Source organism: Festucalex cinctus, chromosome 15 (assembly GCF_051991245.1).
Source record: "Festucalex cinctus isolate MCC-2025b chromosome 15, RoL_Fcin_1.0, whole genome shotgun sequence".
NCBI lineage: Eukaryota > Metazoa > Chordata > Actinopteri > Syngnathiformes > Syngnathidae > Festucalex > Festucalex cinctus.
Window position 1 is genome coordinate 26,334,508 of NC_135425.1, and position 27,439 is coordinate 26,361,946.

The following is a 27,439-nucleotide window of genomic DNA, read 5'->3' on the forward strand; positions in this document are numbered from 1 at the left end:
TATATATATAATTATTATTATTTATAACAAATATATAAAATATTTTTAAGAATCGGTTAATCTATCTATTATTCAATCGATTAATGGGATTCATTCTCATTTTGAATTAAAGCGTATTACAAAAGCACAATAGAATGTCAAATGCATCCAATTGTGCTGCAGATTAAGTTCACAACGTTGGCTGTTGTCCCAGAATGTTTTTGTGTGTGTGTGTGTGTGTGTCGGGAGTAAATGGTGTCAAACATTCAAAAAAAAAAATTTGATTTGGGGAATGGCGTAGACATTTTATTATGAATGGAAATTTACAAAAAAAAAAAAAAAAAAAAAAAAAAAAAAGACAACGTTTGATTTTTTTTTTTTTTGGAAAAGTGGAAGTGAACAAGTGAATTTTGGATCACCTTTCATCACCCAACTTATGACGAGTGGCTCGGCTTTTTGGTCCTCTCCCTTTTTGTGTAGCGGAAACTCTTCAACGGATTCTTCCCCTTTAAGGAAAAAAAACTTCATCAAACACGACTGCAATACCAAATGTTTTCAGAGGAGGCGACAACAAGTCAGTATGTTGCAAAAAAAAAGGGGGGCGTGTCTTACCTTGAAGCTTTTTTTGCTGACTCCGTGTGGTTTTGGCTTTTGGTTTAGCATTTTCCGCCTCCTGTTATTGGACAGCGGGTTGACCACGCCCCTCAGAGTTTCCGGGACTGCATGAGAGGTCAGAAAATCAACTTTTTTTTTTTTTTGTTTCCACAGAAGATGCTAACGAGCTAGCGTGACTGACTAAGGTATTCCGGCACGTTCTTCAGGTGAGGCTTGACGACGGCCGGGTGGAGGTCCCGGTCGTGTCTGAGAAGCTGCAGGTCTCGGGGGTTGTCCTCAAAGTACGCCTGATTGGCAAAGCGGAGGCGACCGATCGTGACCTTTGCACTTTATTCATTTTAAACGAGCAGCCGCTCACCTTCAGCTTCTCCGAGTTGAGCAGTTCCTGCTTGATCTCCTTCAGTCGGGCTTCCCTCAGCGCCTGCTTGGTGACCGATCGCATGGCGTCCTTTGTTGGGGAATGATTCAGAATCGGCCACATGGAACAAATACAAACAACAGACAAAAAAAAAAAATGTTTTTAAAAAAAAATTTCGACACTGGAATTTGCATTGTTTTTGTTTGACTTTCTTTTTGACTCGATTTGTGGGGTTCCTCATGGTCCTACTATAAGTCATACAAGGGTTATGCAATTAATCATAATTCAATAACAATTTCAATTATTGCACTCCACAATTAAAAAATCAGCATTATCCTTTAAAAAAAAAAAAGATCAATACTACTTTGAGTTTTTTCATTATTTTTTTTTAAATAATTAAAAAAGATTTTTAACTTGCATAATTCTAGTGTTTCAAATAATTTTATTTGTCTTAATATTTTTATTTATTTATTTTTTTACATTTAAACATTTTCTTGTTTTGTACCAAAAACTAAATATTATTATAACTATATATTATAAATTCTGTTTACTTTTACCTGACATAATTATAGTGTTTCTATTTTTTTTTAAATTGGTCTTAATATGTTTAAAAGTGTAAACTTTTGCTTGTTTCGTACCAAAGAATAAATGATCATAAATAAATAAATAAATATCTATTATTATTATAAATAGTATTATAAATTCTCTTTGGTCCCTGTTTTTTTTTTTATTGGTCTTAGTATTTTTAAATCCTTAAACATTTACTTTTGTACCCAAAAAAATAATCATTTGAATAATCGTGATTAAAATTATTGCCAAAATAATCGTGATTATTGTTTTTTTTTTTTTTTTTTTTTTCTCCATAATTCCTAAGTCCCTTCTTTGGCCACATTTTGTGTGCCAACGCTAGCAAAACACAAAGAATCCATTTTATAGCATCAATGGGGTTCCTCAGGGGTCTATACACAAAACCTCTTTATAGCTTTAGCTACAATGGATTCGTTTTCATTTTGCATTAAAGTGTATTACAAAAACCTTTATTTCCCCTAATTACTGTTTATCAACCAGTGATTGGTGTCTATTTCGTACTTTGTATTCGTATAGTGATATACTCGATTACTTATTGGATAATCAATTACGTATGGATTGAACCGATGAATTTTGACAGCTTGACATCCAAGCATGGCGTCACTGACTTGTGGGGTTCCTCAGGGTTCCGTTCTCATCCCGCTGTTATTTGCGGCGTTGGGACCAGACTCACCCTGCATCTGTACCTGAAGCCCTCGACGGCCTCCATGGTGAACTGGTAAGGTTTCAGGGAGGATTGGGCATCATCTGCGGACGAACCACCAGACCGTTACGCGACCAATCAGATGCGAAAATGCGCGCACGCGAACACGCGCTCCCCCAACGTTTACCTCCCGTCAGCGTCTCCTCCACCTCCGACATCAAAGCGGTTTCCGTGTGAGCGACGAAGGACAAGGCCGTGCCCGGGTTGTCGGCTCTCGCCGTCCTGAATGAAAAGTTACCGTCAACTTTTTCGTCCTTTTTTTTAATTTTTTTGTTGACAAGTACGTTTGTTTACCTCCCCACCCGATGGATGTACGACTCGACGGTGGCGGGGAAATCAAAGTTGATGACGTTGGCCACGTTTTGGAAATCCACCCCTCTGGAGACGCCGTATTCCTTCTCTTTCGCCCTAAACAAACGCAGCACACGCAGCCCGCTTGAAGACATTTCGGACGAGGACGATTTCCGGTCCGCTTTGAACGAGGACTCACTTTCCCGCCTTCTTCTTCTTCTTTTTGTCTCTCGCCGCAGGTTGTGAAGAGGCGGCGGGTTCGACCAGACTGCGTTCGTCCGTGGCAATGATGTAATCGTAGAATCCCTGATTGAACTGCGTGATGATGTGACACCTGCAGTGGGAGCGACGCAAGCCAAACGGACTTTGGTGGCCAAGCTTTCACTCTTGTGGAGTCGTTTTGCCATTAAAACGAGACCATCACGTTCATATTTCAGTAACAATCATAGGAAATCGAAAAGATAAGTTTCTTTAAAAGGGATAGCGTGTATTATTTGGTGCCACCTCGTGGTGAACTAATAGAATGCGACGATTTTGAAGCATGCGCCTCAGAGAGACCACACTTAGCAAGGCTAGCAAGCGCAGCTAGCAAGAACTAGCTGGAGCGGCTAACACGCAGCTAGCAAGAACTAACTGAAGCAGCTAACAAGAGTGGCTAGCAAGAACTAGTAGGAGCGGCTAACAAGCGCAGCTAGCAAGAACTACCTAAAGCAGCTAACAAGAGTGGCTAGCAAGAACTAGCAGGAGCGGCTAATAAGCGCAGCTAGCAAGAACTACCTGAAGCAGCTAACAAGAGTGGCTAGCAAGAACTAGCAGGAGCGGCTAACAAGCGCAGCTAGCAAGAACTAGCTGAACCAGCTAACAAGTGTGGCTATCAAGAACTATCTGGAGCGGCTAACAAGCGCAGCTAGCAAGAACTCTCTGAAGAAGCTAGCAAGAGTGGCTAGCAAGAAACAGCTGGGGTGATTCGAGCAAATTTCACCCCAGTTAGGCGTGTGTGTGTGTGTGTGACATTCAGCGCTACTTTAACTTTAACAGGGTGCTAGCAAGAACTAGCTGGAGCGGCTAACAAGAAGTAGCTGGAGTAGTCCTTGCCACAAATATCACCCCAATAAGGCGTGTGTTTGACTCAACTCAACTCAACTTTATTTATAAAGCACTTTAAGAACACAATCAGCAGTACTTTAACGAGCGACTCGCAACAACTAGCTGAAGCAGCTAGCAAGAGCGGCTGCAGCTAGCATGAGAAGCTAGCAAAAGCTAGCGAGAGCAAAGCGATGGCAGCCCGAATCGCGGGACTCGGCAACGACCACCAGGCGGATAAATTATTAATTCAGCACTGGATGGTGCTAAAGAACACACACTGTCCCTTTAAAGGATCCACGGAATCTGATTGAATGTCTGTAACGATGGATCCCTTTTGTTCAACTTGTAAATTCTACCCTTAGCTTCAATCCTGTCAAACTCTTAAGATGTCACGCAGTTTACAAGCGGGTCAATTTAAACTGTCACTGAAGGTCTGGGGTGGGGGGGTTCTGACCTGGACTGGACCGGCAGCTCCGAGTTGAGCACGCAGGCGGGAATACTGAACTGCTCCAGGAAGAGCTTGAGGCGGTAGCACCGCTCCACGCTTGCCACAAAGATGAGCGTCTTGCCCTGCACCAGGCGCAGCTTGAGCAGCGTGTAGATCAGCAGGAACTTGTCCTCCTCCTCGCAGCGGACGCTGAACTGCTGCAGCTGGCTGCTGTCCGGCAGCTGGGAGCCTTGCAGCTTCAGGGTCACCTGCGGGGGGCGCCAACGTTAAATTATGCCCGAGACTTTTATTTGTCGTTTGCTTTCGTTTGTGTTTAGGGGAGGGAACCTCTGTTCACCTCATGATATGACGATGCCGCGATTATCAATATATTGATCAGGTAAATGAATCCACGATAATCTATGAAAAAAAAATACGTAATCATAAAATAATAATTTAATATAAATAAATGATACATTAAAATAAATAATCAATAAATAATACAAAATAAATAAATAAAATTCATATAATAAAAAATAAATATAATTATATTACATAATATATAAATACAATATATATATATCCATCCATCCATCCATCCATCCATCTTCTTCCGCTTATCCGGGAATATATATATATATATATATATATATATATATATATATATATATATATATATATATATATATATATATATATATATATATAATATTATATAATATAATATATAAATAAGAAATAAAAAAAACAATATATAATAAAGAATATAATATAATAAAGCATCTTTTTTTGGAGAATCCAAAACCCAATTCATCGACTAATCGGCATATTAATCCATTTGTTGCAGCCATAGTGGAATGCAAAATTTCAAAGGGCCGTCAATTAATTTATATTTTTTATTACGATACGATACTGCATTTTATCCCGAGTGCTTCTGGAACTTTTAATCTTCTAAGTCTTCTTTTATGAAGGACTAATAGTGGTCAATTTATTTGATAATTGATTACTTGTTGATTAATCGATTAATTTTGACAGCTCTCTGGGATGGACTTTACCGGATTGTGCAGCAGAAGCTCCTTCAAGGCTTGAACGTCGTCACTGAGGGTGGCCGACATGAGGAAGGACTGGTAGATCTTCGGCAGGTGGCTGCAGGAGTGTTGAACATACAATATTACTCAACTCAACTTTATTTATAAAGCGCTTTAAGAACTGGCATTGCTGTATACAACATAAATATCAGTTTTAAATATCAGTTAAACAGGAACAAAGCAAACATTTTGAAGTGCGAATACAAGTTTGGTTTTTTTTGTTTTTGTTTTTTACAAGTAAATCCATTTTACATCAGTAAATAAATAAGAAGTGCATGGGCCAATATCGCGATATTGATATTTTTTCGATATATTGCGCAGCCCTAGCGACAAACGCCAAAAACCGCGCGTGACGTTTTCTCACCACAGCAGATTTTTCAGGTCGTCCTCGAAGCCGAAGGAGAAGAGCAGGTCGGCCTCGTCCACCACCAACGTCTCCAGCGACGTTTGCAGGCTCAGATTGCGCGCGTTGAGGTGGGCCAGCACGCGGGAAGGCGTGCCCACCACCACGTCGGGCTTCTCCATCAGGATGGGCCTGCGTGACAACCAGGAAACCACTCAAACATGTTCCGTCCATTCTGATTCTGAACATGCGCTTCCTTCTTAAAAAAAAAGAAAAAAAAGAAGAAGAAAAAAGGTTTAAGACGTGAACTAAAGTGACCTCTGTGCCGACACATCGTCTTTCCCGGAGATATCGGCCACGCGGACGTCCCTGGAGCAGTACGCAGTCAGCTGCCTCATCATAGCCTGGACCTGCTGGCCCAGTTCCTTGCTGGGCACCAGGATCAGAGCCCTCACGGCCTGCTCGCGGACATTCTGGAGACGACAACGAGACACCAGCAGTCACAGGCTGGTCCCGCTCACTTTTCAGGAGCCGGATGCTCGCGTTCCGTCACCTGCTTGGAAGCCAGGATGCGCTGGATGACGGGCACGGCGTACGCGGCGGTTTTTCCAGAACCGGTCCGGGCCCGAGCCAGGAGATCTTTGCCCTCCAGAGCCAGGGGGATGGCCTTCTCCTGGATCAAGGTGGGTTTGGACCAACCCAGATCAGCCACCGCCTAAACACAGAAAATTCATTGCGTGAACTGTTAACACTACTCAACCTTTTCATGAAAAAAAACAGGTCCTTTTCACTAAAATTTTACGGCACAAATGTGAAAAATACACAAAAAATGCAATTTAGATCAAATAAATTAAATGGTTTTCTTAATGTCAAGTATCGTGTCCAGTGACAGTACAGTAAACAACACATTTTACTGTTACTTTCATAACGTGTTTACGAATGACGATGAGGAGCAAGCCGCGTAGAAAACTCCATTCATGCCATTGTTCTGCGGTCCACCTCTTTCGCTTGAGTTCATTTCGCCTGTAAATATCGAGCAGAGAACTTCGTTACCTTTAAAAGACGGTCGTCAAGACCCATTTCGTGAAATTGAAGCAACTCAGTCGCCATTGCTGAAGTTTCACTGTACACACGTGCGTCGCACAGTTTCTACGTCATGCTACGCGGGCGTCGCAGTTTTTCGACATCATGCCACTTCCGAACCGAGAGATGTGATCAAATGAAGTCTTTAGCTGGGAAAATGTGCACACACAAGTAAAATATACGTTTATATAATAATTAAAACATTCTGAATAACAATTCGTCGAAAATATTGTATTTTATTCAGAGAAAAGTAATTACTGCTCATCAGGTTCTCCGAAGCACAGGGGGGCGATAGAGCGCCATTTAGTCTTGTTTTTTCTTTAAACAAGGAAAAAAAACTCATGTAGCTTCCGTGAAAACAGTAACACATGGATGGAGTTATAACTTTTTAAGGTAATCTTGTGTTTTTGTGCTTTATTTATCGTTTAAAAAAAGTCGCTGTTTAATCTTAGGTGAATTGACTGCAGAGCTGTGTAACGCTACTGAATTCACGGCAACATGCGCGCTAGCTAAAGTGCTAATATGCTAACGTACAGATGCCGTGGTGAGTCAGAAAGTGAAAAAGTAGCTTGAAAACGCCGAGAATGTTATTATAGTTTTCCCATGCGGCACCTTACATCGACAAGCTCTTCACTGATTTAGGCAAAAATGTCAATCACACAAAACTCTTCCTACGTTTACGGAATCATTTATTATCTGAACTTTACTGATACAGTTGTGCTTCTAAACTTATGAGCTCACTGTATGGTGAGAAAAGGTTTGAGCTTTGAGAGGTTGAAGTTGATATGCGTCGACATGTGCATGTGGATTCTGGTGACCATTCAGAGCATATTTTTGTGTCATTGAGTGACATTTAGTTTTTGTAGATTTACAGTAGTGCTCATAAAATGATGTAAACTTTCAAGCACAACTGTAATCAATTTAACTTGTGACAGTCCCTCCATCCTCTTAATGAATTTTGTTTTGTCTTGTACAGCCCCTCACTCTTTGACAACGGCGCCATGACGAGGTGGGCGCGGGCCAACAACGTTCACAAGCACAAGGCGGCCGAGGCCACGCCCTGGAGTCAACTGAGGGCACGAGGACGAGGACGAGGAGAACCTCAGAGGAGCCACCACGCCCGCGGCACGCAGCCGGGCGGCTCTGCGGTGAAGAAGGCCAACAGGAAGAAGAAGGACTACACGGACCAGGACGTCAACGGCTTCCTGGAGTTTCTGCAGCAGAGCGGACAAGCGACGACGGCGTCGCCGCACGGGCAGCAGGAGCTGAGGCAAGAGGTGGAGGTGGCCTTAAAGAAGGACCAGAGGAGAGAACATCGGCGGCTCAAGAGGCAAACGGACAAGAAGAGCAAAATGGTGAGATGACATAATATATATATTTTTTTTGTACGTGAAAGAGTCCCTTAGTTTTGAAACCCTTCTTTTTTTTCATGTCTTGATTAGGGGTAGACCATCGGCGCCGATATTCAAGGAATCATACGGCCGATAATTAATCCATTTGAAAAAGTGTTCATGTAATAAAAAAATTCAGGGAACTCATTATTTAAATTTTCAGAGAGGCTGTGGACCCTCTGTACCTTCTGTTTTGGTTTGAATTTAAAACTAAAATAAGTCAAAACTTTAATAGTTCAGATATTTTGAAATTTTAATCACGTTTTTTAACTGTAGAAAACAATAGGTAGCTATTTACTGAAGTTTTTTTATACATTTTTTTGAAGACATGAGATCCATGAACATTTTGTTAGATTTTTAAAACAAAGATTTGTACTGTCTGATTTTTTTTCTTTAACTTCAATATTTTACAAACTCTAAATGTTGTTCCATAAACACATGCTTAAAAATCTCCAAAATTTATGAGCTGAAGTTGGTATTATTATTATTATTATTGTTATTATTATTATTTATTTTAAATATTTTATTATTATGAACATCGGCTCTAAATATCTGTTATCGGCATCCTTGATTACTAATAATCGGTATCCATCCTGGGAAAAAAAAAACATATTGGTCTAGCTCTAGTCTTGATTGAACATATACACGTTCTTCAAACCAAATGTTCAGAGGGAAAAAGAAGTCTTTAAAAAAATAATAAAAATTCCCAATGAATTGCGATCACAAAAACGGATCATCGTTTGTTTTGAATCCTGCCTCGCAGCTGTGCTTCAACTGCCGCAAGCCCGGCCACGGCCTGGCCGACTGTCCCGAAGCCGAGCGGGACCAGGAGATGGGTCGCGGCATCTGCTACCGATGCGGTTCCACGGAACACGAGATCCAGCGCTGCCGGGCCAAAGTGGACCCCGCCGTCGGTCAGGACCCCCTCCCCCCCTCCTCCTTTTTGTAAATGACAGCGGTTGAACACCATTTTTTTTTGCTTTTTTTCAGGCGACTACCCGTACGCCAAGTGCTTCATCTGTGGTCAGACGGGACATTTGTCACGCTCGTGCCCGGACAACCCCAAAGGTCTCTACGCTCAAGGTATGCTTTTTATTATTATTCACAAATCTGCATAGAAATGTTGGGGAAACAGCTTGTTTTCATCATGGCCCTGGTTGATCTCTTATACTCTACTGCCACCTGCTGGCTGTTTTTGTAATTACAATTTTCTTTTCACCCATTCTCTGCAGTTGAGAGGGTGCATCAAATCCTTCCGTATGCTCTAGCATTCAAACAAAAAAAAACATAAATACGTCTTTGTGACACTTGATGCATTTAAAATAAAACGTATTTATACGTTTTTGGGAGGAAATGAGTAAATAGTTAATAGAATTGTGAAGACACTGCGCATGGTGATTTCTCACAATGATGATCAACAATGATTTAACAAGGTCAGAATCCGAGGAATATCAATGTGCATTTCTGCAAGTGTTTACATTTTCGAATGATCTCTTCGGCAACATTCCTTGGAAATTACAATGTCCCTTCACTGGTTGATTTTTTTTATAATAGGCCCACAGGCTACTCTGGAATGTATCCCCCCTATGGCGTAGACTCCATTTTGACTCTGATTTTCTTCCCAGGAGGAAGCTGTCGAGTCTGCGGTTCAGTGGAACATTTCCAGAAGGACTGTCCTGAACATCAAGCCTCCAGTGAGTCCAAAGCCGCACTCTGCCACCTAGTGGACGTTCACGCACACAACACTGGATTGGTGTCAAGGCGGAAGTTTCCTTTCAGGGGAAATAATTGAGGAAACAAACAAAAAATAAGGATGAAAAGTGGGGGAGGAGTGTCAGGCGGCCTCAGCAGACCGGCTCTAACCATTCTGCTGCATCAGATGTTCTGCTTCTTGTGCTTCTTGAGTCTTCTGTTAAAATAACATATAGCCTATACTATGTGTTTCAGATGCTGCCAGTTTTGAAATACTTGCAAAAGTGTCAATCAAATGTTTTGTGGTTTGTTTTTTGTTTTTTTCACTTGCAGGCCATAACGTGACGTTGGGCTGGCTGTCCAACAACATGAGCGCCGACCACGAGGACGTCCACGTTCCCGTCGTCAAGAGCAAACCCAAGCCCGGCAAAGTGGTGCTCTTCTGATGATGTCACCAACATCATCTACTTTCTTTGCACAATCTTTTTTTTTTTTCTTCTCGTCTTTTGATCATGAGAAGTAAATGAGTCTTTCAACCAAAACCAAAATGTCGATGTGGCCGCTGAATAGTTAAGATATCTTGAATTGGAATTATGGCGAGGCAGAATGACATTATGGATATCTCAAACTGGAGTTCCAGATCTCTGCAATCCCCGTTTCAAATATCCGTAATTGACTAGGTGATGATCTTGGATATATGTGACGACGAATCCCATCCACATGAATGCAAACGAGACGTCGGTTGTCCTACGTGAAATTTCCATTCAGATATCTGGAATTCCATTTTGCCTTTCCAGATAGCCCAACAATGACGTTCAAGATATCTTGAATATGAATGAAACTTTTCAAGACGCACTTTTACATTTAAAACAAATATTTTGATGTGCGTTTTGGGGTGATGGTTTGTTTCTATTTACGGTCCACCCTCCCTCCGTCAGTAGCGGAGGTCGAATGATTTAAAAAAAAAAAAACAAAAAAAAACACACACAAAGTACATTTCAGTTTATTGTATTTATTAACCTTAGGCCAACTGAAGTACAGAATTACTCAGTGAATGGAATGAATTCATGCAAACAAATAATTAGCTTTAAAACATTTCAACAAAGTTAGGATTTGCTATTCGAAAATTTTGACGCCAATATTTTGCCTTCTTCCTTTGATTCCCTCCGTCACGAAGCGTTTGAAGGCATCACGGGAAGCGTGCAGTGCCAGCGCGCACGTATTTGCTTCGGGGAAGATTCTGACGACCCCGTGAAGGAAGTGAATGTGGGGCCGGTGCGGGAATCCCAACGCAGGCGGCGCCGAGGCACCGCCTGCAAACTCCAACAGCTTCTCGAGGTTGACCGGATTGCATTTGCCCTCTGGAACGACAACACGACGTTACAAAGTCTCGTTTTACCGAAATACGGCCAAGTGTTACGTTAGCGACCTTTTTCGGCCATGCTAACGAATCCGGTCTTCTGTGCAAAAAAAAAAAAAAAAAAAAAAAGATATCTCATTTACAGAGCTAACCATCCAGTAACAATTTTTATGTTCATTTTAAATATTGAAATGTATATTAATTTGTGATCACGGATTAATGGTTGGGGTTAGTATGAGGCTTTTAGTGAGGTTGTACAGTGATGTGATGTCTTTACATGGGACACTAATGGTTGAGATTAGGAGACGACGGTCCGGGTTCAAAACTCTTTAGTATTTTTGCGCTATCTAACATTGCCACTAGAGGTCGCTAAACTAAAATACGTCACACTTGGTCGTAAGTTAGCACCTTTTCAAAACGACCTACGTATTTATTGGATGGCTGCCTCAATCGGGTTACTGTTAAATGCTCTCGTTTTTTTTCGTTTTTTTTCTTTTGTCTATGCGTTGCCAATTTCTACATTGAATTGACGAGGCTGAAATTTCTAAATTCCATTAGGAGTCAGATTATCAAGTAAACGGCTCCCGGTATACAAGACTGTCTGAGAAAATTAGAATATTGTGAAAGTCCAAAAACAAAAATGCCATACATTCTGGATTCATTACAAATCAACTGAAATATTGCAAGCCTTTTATTATTTTTAATATTGCTGATTAGGGTTTACAGCTTAAGAAAACTCAAATATCCTATCTCAAAATATTAGAATATTTCCTCAGACCAAGTACAAAAAAAAAAGCCATAATCGGCTGCCAATTATAATCAGGCCTTTGTTTTTAAAAACGTTACTAGCCTAACAGGAAGTTAGCAAATGCTAACGGGAAGTTAGCATCGACTTTGGGTGTATTTTTCCTTCAAATAACGAATCGAATCGGGCCCTTCTGAGTCGATTTTGGAAATATGAATCGATATCCAGCCCTACTTAAAATGTTCCAATTAATCGGTGTATACAGTACATACAGTGTGTACATTAGGGGTGTGCCAAAAAAAAAAATCGATTCTCATTTAGTACAATTCAGAATCGAGTTTAAATGTCCTAAAATCGATTTCACTTAAAATTATTTTGTACTGTCCCGCCCTTGTTTGGGTACTAGGAACGCTTGTTCATGTTGTACCTGATTTGGCCACTTGGGGGCAGTGTGATTCCGTGCGTTCTGATACACAGGGTAAGTTGTAGCCACATTAGAGAGTAGAAGGAAAAAGTCCCGATCAATTATGCCAATATTTATTTATTTATATATATATATTTGTAGCCTAGGAAGCGCGTATGCCGTTGAATAATCTTAAAATGCGGGTTCGAAAAATAAAAAGACACATACACATCCATGGCTTCCTCGACGGGACGTGTTGCGGGAGGAGCCGGATCCTGCGAGCGGCTCTCCGCTGCTTCGTTAAGAATAATGACGCGCCTGACGGCAGATGGCGGAGGAGAAAGATCATCCTGCAGAGTCAGAATTTGTCGCAGCTCTGAGAACAGACAGCTGGGCCGTGGCTGGCGAGAGAGAGGGAGAGAAAGAGAGAGCACATTTCAAGGTAGGATGTGAGAGAAATCCCTCTGCGTGCGTGTGGATTCGATTCAAGTAACACAAGTACTGCTAATGCTAATCGCTAGCATAAGTGACATTTGACCCCCCACATATATACTCGCACATTCAGCACCTTGTGGTTGATTCTAGTTGAGCTAGTACGTTAGCATGCATTAGTTAGCCGTCAAATTAACATTATTATTGGAACGTTATAATTGTTGCCTTTTTTTTTTTTTTTAACAAAATCTTATTTTCATCTCATTATTGTTAATGAACTAAAATGTCCATAGATTTGAGTCCAGTTTTTATTAAGTGGAAGTACATTTTCGTCCAGTCTTCATTTTAGTCCAATCTAGTCTAGCTTTCGTCCGGCGAAAAATGTGCATTGACGAAATTACTTTTGTTTATTTTTCTTTGAGGAAATTAGCACAAGTAATCAAGGCTGAGCGCGATATGGCCAAAAAATGAAATCTCTTTTTTTCTTTTTTTTTTCTTCTTTTTTCATTCAGGACGATTACAATTTTATTCTATTTTAATCTAATAAACCCAACAAACATTTATTCAAAAATAATCCATGTGCAAAAATGTTCTAACAACAATAAATGTATAAAGTACTGATTCTAAATCCGTTTCAATTTGAATCATTCAAACCCAAAAACGTATAAATACGTTTTGTAATACGTTGTTTTACTCCTAAAAACGTATTTATACGTTTTTTATGTTGTTCTTTTATGCTAGATCATACAGAAGGCTTTGATGCAGCTTCCGACACGAAGAGGTCACTTAAAGCAACAGTAGTTATTACAAAAAAAAAATGTCCAGCAGGTGGCAACAGAGTATAAGAGATCAACCAGGTCCATGTTGCAACAAGCTCTTTTTCAGTGTTTTCAACAAGTTTCTGAATAATGATGCAACTTCGAAAACAGATACATATACTTTTTTTTTCTTGATGAAAGAAGAGGCTTAATCTTCCTTTTTTTTTTTAGGTTTGTTTTAATAGCAACATAACACAATATTCTGTGGCCTTGCAAAATCAATAAAATAAAACAGTAAAATAGCCGGGAGCGAAGGAGGCTGCTTCAGTGAAAATGTTTGCGAGTGTTGAATTAATATATTTATCCTCTAGGGGCAATTAAGAAACAGCAGTAACTGAGCAGCATTACATTTAAAAGAGAATTAAAAAAAAGTATAAATAAAATGAATAACAAAGGTTTGTGAACGACTCACCTGCAAGATGCGCGCTTGCGGCACAATGTAAAGTCTGCTCTTGCCGATCAGCGCCTTGAGCTGCTTGACCAAATTGGCACGTACGATTTGGATCTTGCGCCCTTTGCCCACCCTGGCAAACTGAAAGCCCGTCACGCGGAGATTCATGCTGGGGTAGCTGCGGTAAACAAAACGCTTCAGTTGGAGTAAACTCCAGCTCAGCGCAATGTTGGAGACGGGCTGCCCGGCCTCCGCTGACTCGTGCGCCGGTTTCCCTGCCAATGGAAAAACGCCACCGTTGAGTTCAAAAACCGTTTTCTGCTCAGTTCAACTCTGGAATTGAAATGGAGGTGAAGAGCGGGAAGCGCAATTGCAATTCACATTTCAAAATTGCAGGAAGCGGAATTAAAATTCATGATGCAAAATGAAAAGAATATGGATACATTTACTGACATAATTTTACCACCAGGCAATATTGAAAATATGTTTACAGAGAGACATGGAGGCTTTATGGTTTGAGGGTAATACATAACTGAAAGACAATGTATTCAGGCACAACATTTAAAGAATTGTTGTATATCGGTAAGTGGAGTGAAAAATTTGGAATGAGTATTTGTATATTTTTTTTATTTAGTATTTTTTTTATTAATTTATTTGTATTTATTTATTTTAATATTGTATTAGTATTGTTGGAGTGAAAATTTGGAACGCTGATTTTTATTTTTATTATTTATTTTCTTCTTATTATTATTATTATTATTAATTTTTATTTTTTTTAATATTTGATTAGTATTGCTGGAGTGAACATTTGGAACGATTATTATTTTTATTATTTATTTATTATTTATTTATTTTTATTATATTATTTTATTGTATTTATTTTTAATTTTTATATTAGTATTGTTGGAGTGAAAATTTGGAACGATGATTTTTATTTTAAATTTTTAAAAATGTTTTATTTATTTGTTTTATTATTATGTTATTATTTTTTTTATATTGTATTAGTATTGTTGGAGTGAAAATTGGGAATGATGATTTTTATTTATTTATTTTTTATGTATTTTTTATTATTATATTATTTTATTTTGTATTTATTTTTCGGATGTTGAAGGGGTTTTTATACTTCTTGCTACTCCTTTTTCGAACATGTGTCATTTGTTTAAATTACTTTATTTTTTTATTTTTATTTTATTATTTTTATGTATTTATTTTTGGCTTTATTTTTATATTACTTGATATGTTTTGTATATGTTGTCTTCCCACGTGTACTTTTTTAATCAGCCTTTTTTTTTTTTTTTTTAATTAATATACATGTTTGGAATTTTAAAAAAAAAAGTATTTAACAATAAAGTGCAACATGGTTTTCATGCACTATTATTAGAAATTCTGTTGGAACACAATTTTTAGTCAATAGGGATGTCCGATACCACTAATGCTATGTTGTGTTATTCTTTGAAAAGGATCTTCCACCATTTTGTATACTCGTATCAGAATCTGTGACTGTGTAAGAGTTGAGTACAGAACCAAACAGGAGCAGAATGAAAGTTGTCCAAGTAGGCAATTTACCAAATCCATCTTTGGCCAGTTCAAGGAGTACTTTTGAAGAGGGCAGGAAAACCAAATCGGGTCCCGGAAGCAGGAAAAGATTGACACGCCAGACGGGGTTGGCCTTGCGGCCGCCGGCTCTTCCTACAAACACAAAGACGGACCACATTAACGGGGAGAATTCTTGTTTGAAAAGGCCAAAGTCAAACAATAACACGCTCGACGTGACCTCACGGGTATTGATCACCATCTTACTGGATGAAAGCGCCTCAATGAAGATGTGGAAAAAACAAACAAACAAAAGACAAAAAGACACTTTAAATGAACCCACCTAGGAGGTGTAGGATAGGTGGCGCTCTCGTTCGGCGTTGCTGGCGCCACAAGATGTTGAATGCGGTTCGGTTAGCTTGATGCTGCTGTGTTGCCATTGTCGTGTCAGACCTCAAGTTTGATTTCTCAAAATGACTCCAAAAGAAGAAATGCTGCCCTGCAATCTGCTCTTCAAAGAAAGAGCCTCGACAAAGCTTCTTTAATGGCTGTCATGTCACATGTCTCGCCGCTGCCAATAAGAAGCTTCAACACGTGTCAAGATCCGGGATCCTCCAGGGCCGCAGTCCTGCAGGTTTTGTATATTTCCCTTCTTCAACACAGCTGATTCATGATCAGATCATCAGCAAGCTCTGCAGAAGCCTGATAATTGGAATCAGCTGCACTTCGAGTAGGCAAATCTATAAAATCTGCAGGACTCCGGCCCTCAAGGACCGCAGTTTGCCACCCCTGGACAAGATTGGGAAAAAAAGGTTTTTAGACCTTTTTTTTTATTTTTTTTAAACCCCCACAGTTTGGGGTGTCCATGGTAATAATTGGTATTTTATTATTATTATTATTATTATTATTATTATTATTGTTATTATTATTATTATTATTATTATTATTATTGTTATATTTTAGTATTTTTATTTTTTATTTCTCTATTTTTTATTATGTTACTATATATTGTGAATATATATATATATATATATATATATATATATATATATATATATTGTGAATATATATATATATATATATATATATATATATATATATATATATATATATATATATATATAATTTTATTGTATATTTTTATTTTTCTATTGCTCTTTATGTTTTTATTTTTTTCTATTATTTTATTTTATTTTTATTATTGTATTTTTATTTTATTATTATAATTATTATTATTATTATTATTATTATTATTATTATTATTGTATTTTTTATGGTAGGTTTCTGGGGTTGGTGAAATATTCTGTTTTTTTTAACCACATGGGTGGCAAGGTGGTGTCTGGTTGGTGCTGGATTTCACTTTGCTTCATCTGTCTTCCCTTTGATCTTTCCTCTGGTTCTCCTTGACCTTCTGAACTTCATGATTCTGGCGAACGAGACTATGAAGTATCCGGTTCAAGGTGAAGGAAGAGTAGTTTTTTTTTTTTTTTTCGTTTTCAGGTGAATAAATGAGCATAAATTCACACTAATGCACACGCACACAAATGCCCACATAGGCACATTTAAAAAAAAAAAAATGTGGATTTGGAAATGCAATCTTGCCTTTAAATAGAAATGTCCGATGAAATCAAGTTTCTTCTAGCTATCATTATTGATGAACATTAAATAACATGGAAAGAGGCAAACAGAAGATGCACAAACAACAACAAACAATGACGAGTGATCGGAACACTTTTCATTTTTTTTTCTAGAAGTTTCCGTCCGTGTGCGTGTGTGTTCGCATTTACAAAACTTCACTTTGTGACATCATTGTTGCTGATGACGCGCAGGCGTCCTAACGAGACTTTCACAAACATAATTCGGTGCAGACGTTTTACATCTCATGAGGACTCGCAAGAACAATAAGAACCTTGTGGAGTCAACACAGGAAAAAAAAAACTTTACCCCCCCCTCCAAGACCCCCAAAATGATTGTTGTGTGCGTGTGGTAAGAACAGCACAGAGACTTCATTCACTCATGCCACCTGGTTGCACTTGAACAAAACAAAACAAAAAAAAACAAAGTAAAAGTGAAAAGTGATGATGATGACCACATTTTCTCAATGCAGCTATTGTGTCATAAACAATAAGAACACCTCGAAAAGGAAATTTCCTGCACTCTTGCAGGTCGAACCACTAAAAAAAAAAAACAAAAAAAAAACTCTTGTGTCGTTTGACTTTGAAAAAAAACGTGAAAATGGCCCCAAAGATGACTTTTATAGCCTTTTTTTTTTCAGCGTGGTTGGAATGTGTGAAGTGTCATCTGAAAACAACAAGACCCAAACTCTGTTGCCAAAGAAAAGAAAAAAAGAATGCTGATTTTGAGATGAAAATGAAAATTTGTACACACAACAAGCCTGGCAAAAATAACCGATATTTTAATAGTTTATTGTGAGAGTTTAAAAAAAACAAAGAAATACAAAATACAATAAATACAAAAATGTCTCTTGAAGCCGCATGCTAAACGCAACAGGAAGTCCACCATTTTAGATTTACATTGAAATTTTGGCCCATTTTTTGGCCTATTATAGAGGTCACATTTTAAAGAACTCCTCCCCCCGATTTTATCCAATTAACTTCTTGTAAAAAAAATAAAAATAAAAAATAAATAAAAATTAAAAAAAACAGTTGATGTCATTTAACATTTATGGCGGCATACATCGTGATTTTACTAAACGTTATTCCGACCGTGCGGATCACATTGTTTCTATTTCCATGATACAGCATTTAATTGGGGAAAACGACATGACTGTGGGAAATCTTCGATCCCCCGTGAAGTTTAGCGATGGTAGAATTTTGACCTTGGAACGGATTATTGTTGTTTCCATTAATTTGCTATGGGGGAAAGTGCTTTCCAAACAGCAATAAATCAGACGTTTGTTAACTGTCTGTCTTTCCCTTCTTCTTTTTTTTTTTTTTGCATAAACAATCACAATTTGCTGTCAGATTCTTGGAAAAGCCCCTGCAAATTTCCCCACCGTGCTCGTTGACATGGCGGCCTCCCGTGATATACTGCCAATCGCACATGCACTGCAAATGTGTGTGTGTTTACTTCATAGAGAATACTCAAACGCAATCAATTTATTCCAGGAACAAACGAGTGTTTGCTGGAGTCCAGCAGGCCCGAGCTGGTCCTGAGTTTTGTCCTCCTAATCCCCTTCATTTCCTTCACGACGACATGTGGCACGCAGCTTGTTGCCTTTGCCTCTCGGAGCAGGAAGCCAAACAAGCATGCAGGAGAAATTCTCCCTTGACTCATCACGTTCAACTTGTATCTTTGAATCGGTGCAGTTTTTTTTATAATAAGGAAGGAGACATACAAGTAGTCATACATACTAGTGCTGCTGCTGCATTGTTTATCATTTATTTTTGTTTTGATGATAAAAGATAAAAACAGTATAAATAATAACAATAATTATAATAATAATAATTTTTATTATTTGTTTGTTTATTGAACATATAAACATAAACAGGTAGCAGATAAACAAAAAAACCCAAAAAAGAATAAACTTATGCAATCATTAGTTGTAGTTTACATGTTCAAAGGGAGTTGGAAGAAGTTAAAAACAATTTAGCAAGTCCTCCTACCCGTTATTGTTTGTATCTTTTGACTTATTTCATTATTAATACAATAAGTTAATACATTTCAGTAAAAGAAAAATGTGTGATCCTGCTCGTGTTCATACAACTGCACTTTGACATATACAATAATAACACATCCTCATACTCACATATACAATTTTCATTACACTCATACTGGTACATCGAAAAAAAAATACACTTCTGCAATTTTACTAGTTCATATTTTATTTAAATAATGCTCTTGAACTTTGCTTTTAAACTTTTCGATTTGTAATACCGTTAAAATACAGTAGTCTTGTAATCATAAATGAATTATTATTATTACTATTATATTCTTATATCACATGATGTTATTAATATTACTGATTAAAAATTTAATTAAATACAGTAATCTAATTCGTTCCAGGACTCGTTTTAATGACGCAAGGCGTTGTTTGTCGCTTGGTGATGACGTAACAGGAGTTCTACTCTCACACAGCCGCGAAGTTATCGAACAGAAAATACACAAGTTGGACACTTTTTCTTTTCTTTTTTTTAAATGAACGAACCAGCACACAACAAGGAAACACAAGTTGGTAAGATATTGCAAGTACAAACTTGTTTACTGATGTGTTTCATTCGCTCGTCTCGCTGCGTGTGGCCGCTCAACCTGGCAATGTTTACGTCTGCGCGCTCGCATCTTAGCTGACCATGATTAGCCAGCTAAGCTAACAGGGTAACCAGCTAAAAGCTAAAGCGCTCTCATGAGTCCAACAACTGGTAAGTGCATGTTCTACTATAAATGTTTCAGTACTTGTTTTGTTCGTGTTATCTACGTTTAGAGTTTGACTTATGTCATGTTTCCCTCACCTTTTTTTTTTTTGACTTGTCAGTTGCCGGATGTGACGTCGACATGAGTCTTTAAGTCTGTTTGGCCAAAAGCGAGAATTACTTCTTGAGAAGTGATTAATGCAAAGACCTACCAGTTTGCTACACACTTCTGAAATAACTAATTTACCATACATTCTTAATTTTTATTTTAAAGAACCAGGAAACAGATCCATATGTAAAATAGCAATCCATCCATCCATCATTTGAACCGCTTATCCCTCACTAGGGTGCAACACTTTATTTCTACGAGCCTCTGCAAGCGTTGACATTTCCAAATGGTCACTTCTACAACATTCCAGCACTTCAGCCCGTCTCGTGTATTTTGTAAGCATTGGCAGCGTATGCCTGGCATGTACTTTCAGGTGACGGCGACTGCCAGGAAAGTGATGTCAGAGCAGCTGCGGTGGCAACGTCTGACACCGGCTGTCTAATCACCAAGCGCCATTTTAAGTGAAGTGAAGTCAAATCAAATCAAATCACATCAAGTAAGAGTAAATACTCAGCGGGGGGGAAAAAAAAGTCTTGGCAGGAAATGACATCGGCATGACTAAAAATAGTCGACTTAATGGACGCTGCAGTTGCTCCAAATGTTCCTCACCACTTTTTTTTCTGCTGTGCAAAATTATTATTATTATTATTTTATTTTATTTTTATTTTATTTTATTTTTTCCCCCAATGCTGATTTTGACTTTTTTCCCCACTTAAGAACACCATGGGATTTTTTTGGGGGGGGGTATCTCATGTTTTTAGTTATTATAGTGGATGCCAGGATAATGTGGCTGTAACATGTTGCAAACTTACAAGCTTATATGCAACATTTTTAACATCATGCAAATGAGGAGTGTGACGTTATATATCGATATCACGATCAATCGTGTTATACTTTGTCTTCCCGATAGATTATCGATCGATACGCCTGCGCAAGTATCGCAATATTTGTATTGACTTACACAGCCACTATAACGGCTCCATTGTTTATGACTTATTGAGCAATTACTTGGCGGGCCACTAGGGGGAACGCCTCATAAGAGTGGCAGGAAAATGGACACAAGTCTTCAGGCGAAGAAGACTCAAGCTTATTTTATTTTTTTTATTATTAATAATTAATTAATTTGAATTAATATTATAAATTATTTATATAAATATATTACATAATTTATATAAATTAATTTGAATTAATATTATAATTATATTATTATATTATTAATAATTAGTTACTATATATATTATATTCTGGGTCTGAAGGGGTTAATAACAATGTTTAAAAAATTAGAAAAAACCCCAAAAACAACTTCAAGTGTTGAGTCTGTAAAAATCCCCAAACATTTTTCTGCCCCGCAGTGATGCTCTCGTCCGTGAGGGAGATCCTCGTCTCGTCCGAGCCAGACTCCTCCTACTTCCTGCGTGTGGATCCAAGCGGGCGGGACTTGGCATCTGGCTTCCAGGTGCTGCTCAGCGATGGACGACACGCTTGGAGAGGAGAAGGTAAAGAAAAAAAATCATGGGTCTACAACAAAACAACAATCCAAAGCGACGCAACGCCGCCATCTGCAGGGCTCCGTCGGCCATTACTTTCTATTACCAAGCCAAATTTCACAGACAAGCTGGGCCACGCCCACCTTGTTGTTGATAAACGGCAACGGACGAGTCGATGACGACCGCGCCCACGGGCGTTTTGTTGCAGCGAGCGAGGCGTCCGTGCGCCAGGAGGCGGCCGAACTGGAGATGTCCGGGGAGAAATACGTCCGGGACCTCCGGGAGGCGCTGACGGGGGCCGAAAATGCCGAATCGTACCGCTTCGCTTTGGAGCCGGCCGCACCCGACGGCGGCTCGGCCCTCACGCTCACCTACGACAAAGTGCAGAAGGACATCTCGGTGAGTTTCTGTTTTGCAGCAATTAGCATTAGCATACAGCTAAGTTTCATCATTATTCACAAATCTATTTAAAACAGTGGGGAAATCAGCCTTTTTCAACATGGCCCTTTTTGATCTCTTATACTCTGCTTCCACCTGCTGGCCGTTTTTGTAATTATTACCATATCTTCAACCGTTCTTTGCAGTTGAGGGGCTGCATCAAAAAAATGTTTAAAAAAAAACCAAACGGATTAATGGCATTCCCATTTAGGTCAATAGGGAAAGACGCTTTGAGTTGGGTTTTTGTTTTGAGTTAGTAAATGAAACTCGTATCTTAACTCACACTTAGGAGTGGCCTAAGTGACCTGATTTCAACAGGAAGTGACCTGGAAGTGACTTAAAATCAACAGAAAGTGACCTGATTTCAACAGGAAAAGACCCCGAAGTGGCTTAAAATCAACAGGAAATTACCTGATTTCAACAGGAAGTGGCCCGATTTCAACAGGAAATGACCTGGAAGTGACCTAAAATCAACAGGAAGTGACCTGATTTCAACAGGATGTGACCCGGAAGTGGCCTAAAATCTACACAAAGTGATCCAATTTCAATAGGAAGTGACCTGTTTCAACAGGAAGTGACCTAAAATCACTGGAAGTGACCTGATATCAACAGCTTTCATTTTCTAGTTGTCATTGTTGCTCTGACAGTTATGAATCAAGTTCAATTCTACCCTGCCAATTAAAGTCACATGTTGCAAATTTGGTAAATGTCTTCCCGTTGTTGTCCCGCTGCAGTTCCGGTTGGGCTCCGTGTCGCTGAGGCCCGTCCCGGAGCCGACGGAGGCCGTGAGGGCTTTGCTGACTCACAGTCTGGAGAGGGGAACCTCTCTGGAGCAGCAGAACCACGAGCTCCAGCAACACAACCAACGCCTCCGGCAAGAACATCAGCGCATTACCCATGAGTAAATTCAACTTTTTCTTCAAACCTATTTTGAGTCACAACAGTTCAGTTCGGTTCAGTTTGATATTGATTTTTTTTTTTCGGATTCGATTCACTACTTGTCCAATCCCATTTGACGACGACGATATATCTTGGCAGTTTTAATGTCACAATATCGTGATATTTCCATTATTGTTACATCCCTATATTGGATTAAAAAAAAATGCTCCAAAATTTGTAATATTGCGGTGGCATGAAAAATAAATTGCAATAAAATTTGGGGATTTTTTTTTTTTTTCATGATTGTGGATTTTATTTATTGTAGTGCTGTCGCCATTGAATATTTTTAGAATCGATTATTCAATTTATTAATTGAGGAATTGGATTTATTTTAATTTTGCACTAAAGTGTATGAAAAAAGCATTTATTACTGTTTATTACTTTTTACTATTACTGTTTATTAACCAGTGATTGTGTTTATTTAAAAATATATCAAATAAAATGTATGAAAAAAAGGGGGGATTGATGAACAATTACTGTTGATATGATTAAAACGATTCATTTTGACAGCCCAAATTTATTCCTGTTTTTTTTTCCTTTCAGGCTAAAGCGCTACGCTAACGGGAAGGAGGACCTGGAGGCGGAGCTTTACTCTCGCTTCGTTCTGGTCCTCAACGAGAAGAAAGCCAAAATCCGCAGCCTGCAGGAAATGCTCAAGGCGCTCCAGGATCCGGTCCAAGGAGCCCAAGCGACCGAGGAGGGGGAAGACGAGTACGGTGGCAGCACCGATGACGAAGATGCCACGCCCACGCCGCACGTCGCCGCAACTTCTCACGGTACAGTCGACAAGCATTCACCCGAAAACCTTTTCGCTGCTCGTTTCTGCACTTAGCGTCAAGGTGACAAAATATGGAGTTAGACCACTCTAGTTCTCAGGGCGGGTACGCTTTAAAGAGTGCACGCAAGTCAAAATGTTTAATATTAGGGATGCTCGATTATGGCAAAAAAAAAAAAAAAAGAAGAATTCCGATTATTTTGGCAATAATTGAAATCACGATTATTCAAATGATTATTTTTAAGCATTTAAAAATATTAAGACCAATTTAAAAAAATAGAAACACCATATATGTTCCTTTTGGACCAAACAAAATTTATAATAATACAGTATTTATTTATTTGTTTGTTTGTTTGTTGGCAAAAACTTGAAGTTTGAGTGCAGCTGGACATTTTTTATTTATTTTTGGTACAAAACAAGAAAAATCGCATTTAAAAATATTAAGACCAATTTTTAAAAAAAATAGAAACATCCTAATTATGTACGTTATTTTTCAACCAAATAGTATTTATTTATTTATTGATTGATTTATTTATGTTGGCAAAAACTTTGGACATTGGAGTGCAGCTAGTGCACTGTGCAGTAGGCATTTTTTTTTTTTTTTTAGAAAATATAAAAAAAAAAGTATATATATTTCAACAAATAAAATAATTTGCAACACTATGATTATGCATGTTCCTTTTAATGAAACAAAATGTATTAAATGAGTTATTTTTGAATAATTAAAAAAAAAAGGTGCAAATGTATAAATTTCAACAACTCTGATGCTGATGTATTGTGGAGTGTCATAATTGACATTGTAATTGAATTTCGATTCATTGCACAGCCCTATTTAATAAGCGAACAACTCCAACGGATTCATACGCTCCGTCATTAGCTTAGCGCTAGCGGTGCATGTGTGACATGAAGCTTGAAAGTTTGCACATGTGTTTGTGTCTTGTTGTTGTTGTTGTTGCGCAAAAACCAGGAGGCGCGACATACCCGAGCCCTGATGTAAGCCGTCATGGCCGTCGGGCCTCGGCTGTTTTACGTCACGTCCAATCAAGCCCCTCTGACATTTTCCTCTTGCTTGCCTCCTGCACGCGTGCGAGCTTACGCAATGACAACATGCCCGTCACCAGAACACCCCCCCCCCCCCTCCCTTTTTCCACTTTCTCACACAGCCCCACTCGTCGCACACGTTTGTGTTGGAGGCTCCGGTTGCCGCGGTTACGGGCCGATAGAACTAAATTATGTCTGACATCTAGTGGTGAAGAATAATATTACATCTTAAAACAACAGTGGTACCCGCTATTTGTGACGTGGAATATCAAAAATCTGCATATAAAATCTCCTGCACCATGCCTGTCCTGTCCTGTGTAAACAAAATAAATAAATGTCTGCTGTTTTTTTAGAGGCGGGGCCCTGCTCTCCCACCCCATTGGACGACAGCCTGAGTGACCTCACGGACGTGGCGCCCAGTCGAAAGCGGCGTTTCCGCCACCTTGGACCCTCGGACGCGGCCGTCAAGCGAGCCCACGCCAGGTAGAGGCGGCAAAGTGCTTGCTTTCTTTCTTTCTTTTTTTTTTTTCTCTTTCTTTTTATTGGGTTGTTTCGTAGCGACGAAACGTTAACAAGCATCGTTTTTTGGCACCATGTTGGGCAGCGCGCGAGCACAAGAAGCCAACGTGTCCTCGTCGAGCGCTTTTTTACGAGGACCATTTACAAAGTGTGAGCCGATGCGCTTGCTGACTTCTTCTGCTACGTTCGAGTCAAATGAGGCCTTTCCAACCTTTTAAACACAATATGAAGACAACGGATGAAATCATCACTGGTTCATAGGCAGATAATCGGCTTCACTTGCGCGCACTCGCTCCCACTTCCGGATTTCCCCAGCTCGTTACCGGGCACGAAAGTACGATGGTGCCGTTCTTATTGTATTTCAAATCCGGTTTACCTTTTGGAAGGAATCGAAATCTTTCGGTGATGTTTTTGTAATTAGTCACTGCAACAACGTGCGTTTGTTTGTGCGTGCGTGTGTGTGCTCAATGTTGTTCTGGTCCATGTCGGAGGAAAAAATGCATTTGGCAGGCAGATTGTTTAGGGGGGGCCTGGCTCGAGTTTTTTAGCGCATAATTGTGCAACGGCGTCCCTGACTGGGCTTAACCCCGCCCCCATAGTGAACACGTCTCCTGTTTCCTGCTAACTGGTCCCAGCAGCATGCTGATGATGATGTTGTGCTCGTTTGTTGACACAAAAACTAAAATTCCCCCCCCAAAACAATTTTGTTGATGAAATAAAAAGTAAAAATGCTTTTGAAAGAAAAAAATAATTAACTGAAACTCTAATTATAGCGAAAATGTCCTTTTGTTTTAGTCTATTGATAATTAATTCCGTACATGAGCCTTTTGGGGATGATTTTTAAATGTGATATCAAGTATATTTATTTGGATATTAACCGTAATAAAGATGTTTGAAAGCGTGTCACGCGACAATTTTGCATGCTTGACTTTCTTTTTTGGCTCGTATGGCTCGGCTTCGCCTGTTTTTTCATTTAACTCAACCAAAATGTGACGCTAGGTAAGAAATGCGTTACTTTTTTTTTTTTCCATTTTACCATGCTGTTTATTAGATATTGCACACAAATAATATACATAAAAAAAAACAACTAATACTGAAAGGAAACCAAAGTGAAGAATTTTCTAAATAACTAAAACAAATAAAAACTAACACAACAACCCTGAAAAATGATTAAAAGGAACTCAATTTAAAAAACAAAAGTCAAAACCAGCTCCAATGAAAGTTCCCAAACTATATTAATAACCCTGGTTGCCACGGTAATCGATTGCTGATCAGCGATGATGTCATCAAGAAGTGCGGGTTGCCACGGTAATCGATTGCTGATCAGCGATGATGTCATCAAGAAGTGAGGGATGCATCATTCTCACCGACATCACGCCGGGCACCCTGCCGGGCCCCGCCCCTTAAAGGCACATGCCTCTTAACCGCTCGTGATCATCAAACAAAAGCGCAGCGTCTTCATCCATCCGTCCGTCCGTCCGTCTGCTCATTAGTCGGCAGGTACCAGCTCGTCCATGTGTTTGCAGTTTTTGCCGCTTGTGAATCACATGACCCACTTCCTGTCCTCAACAGGAAGCGGCTGTTGTAAACTAGCCTCATTAAGACCGCTGACCCCGCCCTCTGTGTGTGCGTGCGTGGCAGGAGCGACTCGCCGGCAGCGTCCAATCAGCAGCCGGCGCCGCCGCAGCGCCAGCGGGACGTCTCGGCGGCAGAAGCGGAGGACCTTTTTGAGGACTTCTGACTCGCGCAAGAAGAAGAAGAAGAAGAAGAAGCTCCACATTTTGGAGACGTCCATCCAGGACGTTATAGTCCTGATGTTTAAACTGGGGGGTCCGCAGTGGGACTGTGTAGTATGGAGGACCAAAACTGCCAAAATTCAAAATAAATAAATGGTTAAATAAATATACATATGACTAAAAGCAAAAATAAAAATGGATATAAATGGAAATAAAAAAGCAAAAAATATATATATATAAAAACATTTGTATTTCATTTTTGAATTACATTTTTGTTATGTCCATTTTTATTTTCACTTTTAGTCATTCATTTATTTAGTCATTTATTAATTTATTTATTTAGTCATTTATGTATTTGCAACAGCGGAGTCCAACCCAAGACACGCTTAGGACCGCCCCCTCATTTGAATAACATAACAATAACTTGGCAGTTTGGACCAAAACTACCAAAATTAAATTACTAAATAAATAAATGATTAAAAACGGATTTAAAAAAAATATATAATTCAACAATTAAATACAAATGTATGTATTTATATATATATATATATATATATATATATATATATGGATGTCGTGATATTAAAACTGCCGCAATTTTGTCGTCGGAGTTATGTCCACGATATTTAAAAGCAGTGTTCCAAAAAAAAAAAACTCAGGTTGATTTCCATTTGTGTAGGTGTAGCACCCTCTGGTGGC

The 27,439-nt window shown here is 39.0% G+C and overlaps 3 protein-coding genes across 5 annotated transcripts; 2 read left to right on the plus strand and 1 right to left on the minus strand.

Moving 5' to 3' along the window:
• Nucleotides 1–316: 316 nt before the first annotated feature.
• ddx56 (DEAD (Asp-Glu-Ala-Asp) box helicase 56) lies at nt 317–6,661 on the minus strand. The gene is made up of 14 exons (XM_077497389.1): nt 6,532–6,661; nt 6,032–6,193; nt 5,797–5,951; nt 5,500–5,670; nt 5,103–5,193; nt 4,075–4,316; nt 2,734–2,868; nt 2,538–2,651; nt 2,371–2,465; nt 2,214–2,287; nt 953–1,042; nt 776–881; nt 592–698; nt 317–485 (listed from the first exon to the last, which is right to left on the minus strand). The coding sequence occupies exons 1-14, from the start codon at nt 6,586–6,588 to the stop codon at nt 414–416; spliced, it is 1,671 nt and encodes a 556-aa protein (XP_077353515.1). The 5' UTR covers nt 6,589–6,661; the 3' UTR covers nt 317–413.
• Nucleotides 6,662–6,791: 130 nt separating this feature from the next.
• zcchc9 (zinc finger, CCHC domain containing 9) lies at nt 6,792–10,486 on the plus strand. The gene is made up of 6 exons (XM_077497160.1): nt 6,792–6,954; nt 7,538–7,916; nt 8,716–8,866; nt 8,943–9,035; nt 9,578–9,646; nt 9,978–10,486. Exons 2-6 carry the CDS (start codon nt 7,563–7,565, stop codon nt 10,088–10,090), a joined length of 780 nt encoding a protein of 259 aa, XP_077353286.1. The 5' UTR covers nt 6,792–6,954; nt 7,538–7,562; the 3' UTR covers nt 10,091–10,486.
• A 1,730-nt stretch (nt 10,487–12,216) lies between these two features.
• On the plus strand, nt 12,217–27,433 carry xrcc4 (X-ray repair complementing defective repair in Chinese hamster cells 4). 3 transcript variants are annotated; one of them, XM_077497159.1, is made up of 8 exons: nt 19,477–19,521; nt 20,179–20,266; nt 21,158–21,301; nt 21,501–21,691; nt 22,465–22,631; nt 23,213–23,445; nt 24,839–24,968; nt 26,646–27,433. In XM_077497159.1, coding segments are annotated over exons 2-8 (966 nt in total). In that variant the 5' UTR covers nt 19,477–19,521; nt 20,179–20,265; the 3' UTR covers nt 26,746–27,433. The 3 variants fall into 3 exon arrangements, with proteins under 3 accessions (XP_077353283.1, XP_077353284.1, XP_077353285.1); XM_077497157.1 differs by lacking the exons at nt 19,477–19,521; nt 20,179–20,266 and adding an exon at nt 12,217–12,594; XM_077497158.1 differs by lacking the exon at nt 20,179–20,266 and having other exon boundaries at nt 19,362–19,521.
• Nucleotides 27,434–27,439: the final 6 nt, after the last annotated feature.

Excerpts from the sequence above, each read along its gene's own strand:
- zcchc9 (XM_077497160.1), top strand. The coding sequence starts at position 7,563 with ATGACGAGGTGGGCGCGGGCCAACAACGTTCACAAGCACAAGGCGGCC. Across the intron at positions 7,917-8,715 it reads CGGACAAGAAGAGCAAAATG|CTGTGCTTCAACTGCCGCAA; the intron begins GTGAGATGACAT and ends CCTGCCTCGCAG. Across the intron at positions 8,867-8,942 it reads CAAAGTGGACCCCGCCGTCG|GCGACTACCCGTACGCCAAG; the intron begins GTCAGGACCCCC and ends GCTTTTTTTCAG.
- ddx56 (XM_077497389.1), bottom strand. The coding sequence starts at position 6,588 with ATGGCGACTGAGTTGCTTCAATTTCACGAAATGGGTCTTGACGACCGT. Across the intron at positions 4,317-5,102 it reads AGCTTCTGCTGCACAATCCG|GTGACCCTGAAGCTGCAAGG; the intron begins GTAAAGTCCATC and ends CGCCCCCCGCAG. Across the intron at positions 882-952 it reads TCAACTCGGAGAAGCTGAAG|GCGTACTTTGAGGACAACCC; the intron begins GTGAGCGGCTGC and ends TTTGCCAATCAG.
- xrcc4 (XM_077497157.1), top strand. The coding sequence starts at position 12,387 with ATGGCTTCCTCGACGGGACGTGTTGCGGGAGGAGCCGGATCCTGCGAG. Across the intron at positions 22,632-23,212 it reads CATCAGCGCATTACCCATGA|GCTAAAGCGCTACGCTAACG; the intron begins GTAAATTCAACT and ends TTTTCCTTTCAG. Across the intron at positions 24,969-26,645 it reads GTCAAGCGAGCCCACGCCAG|GAGCGACTCGCCGGCAGCGT; the intron begins GTAGAGGCGGCA and ends CGTGCGTGGCAG.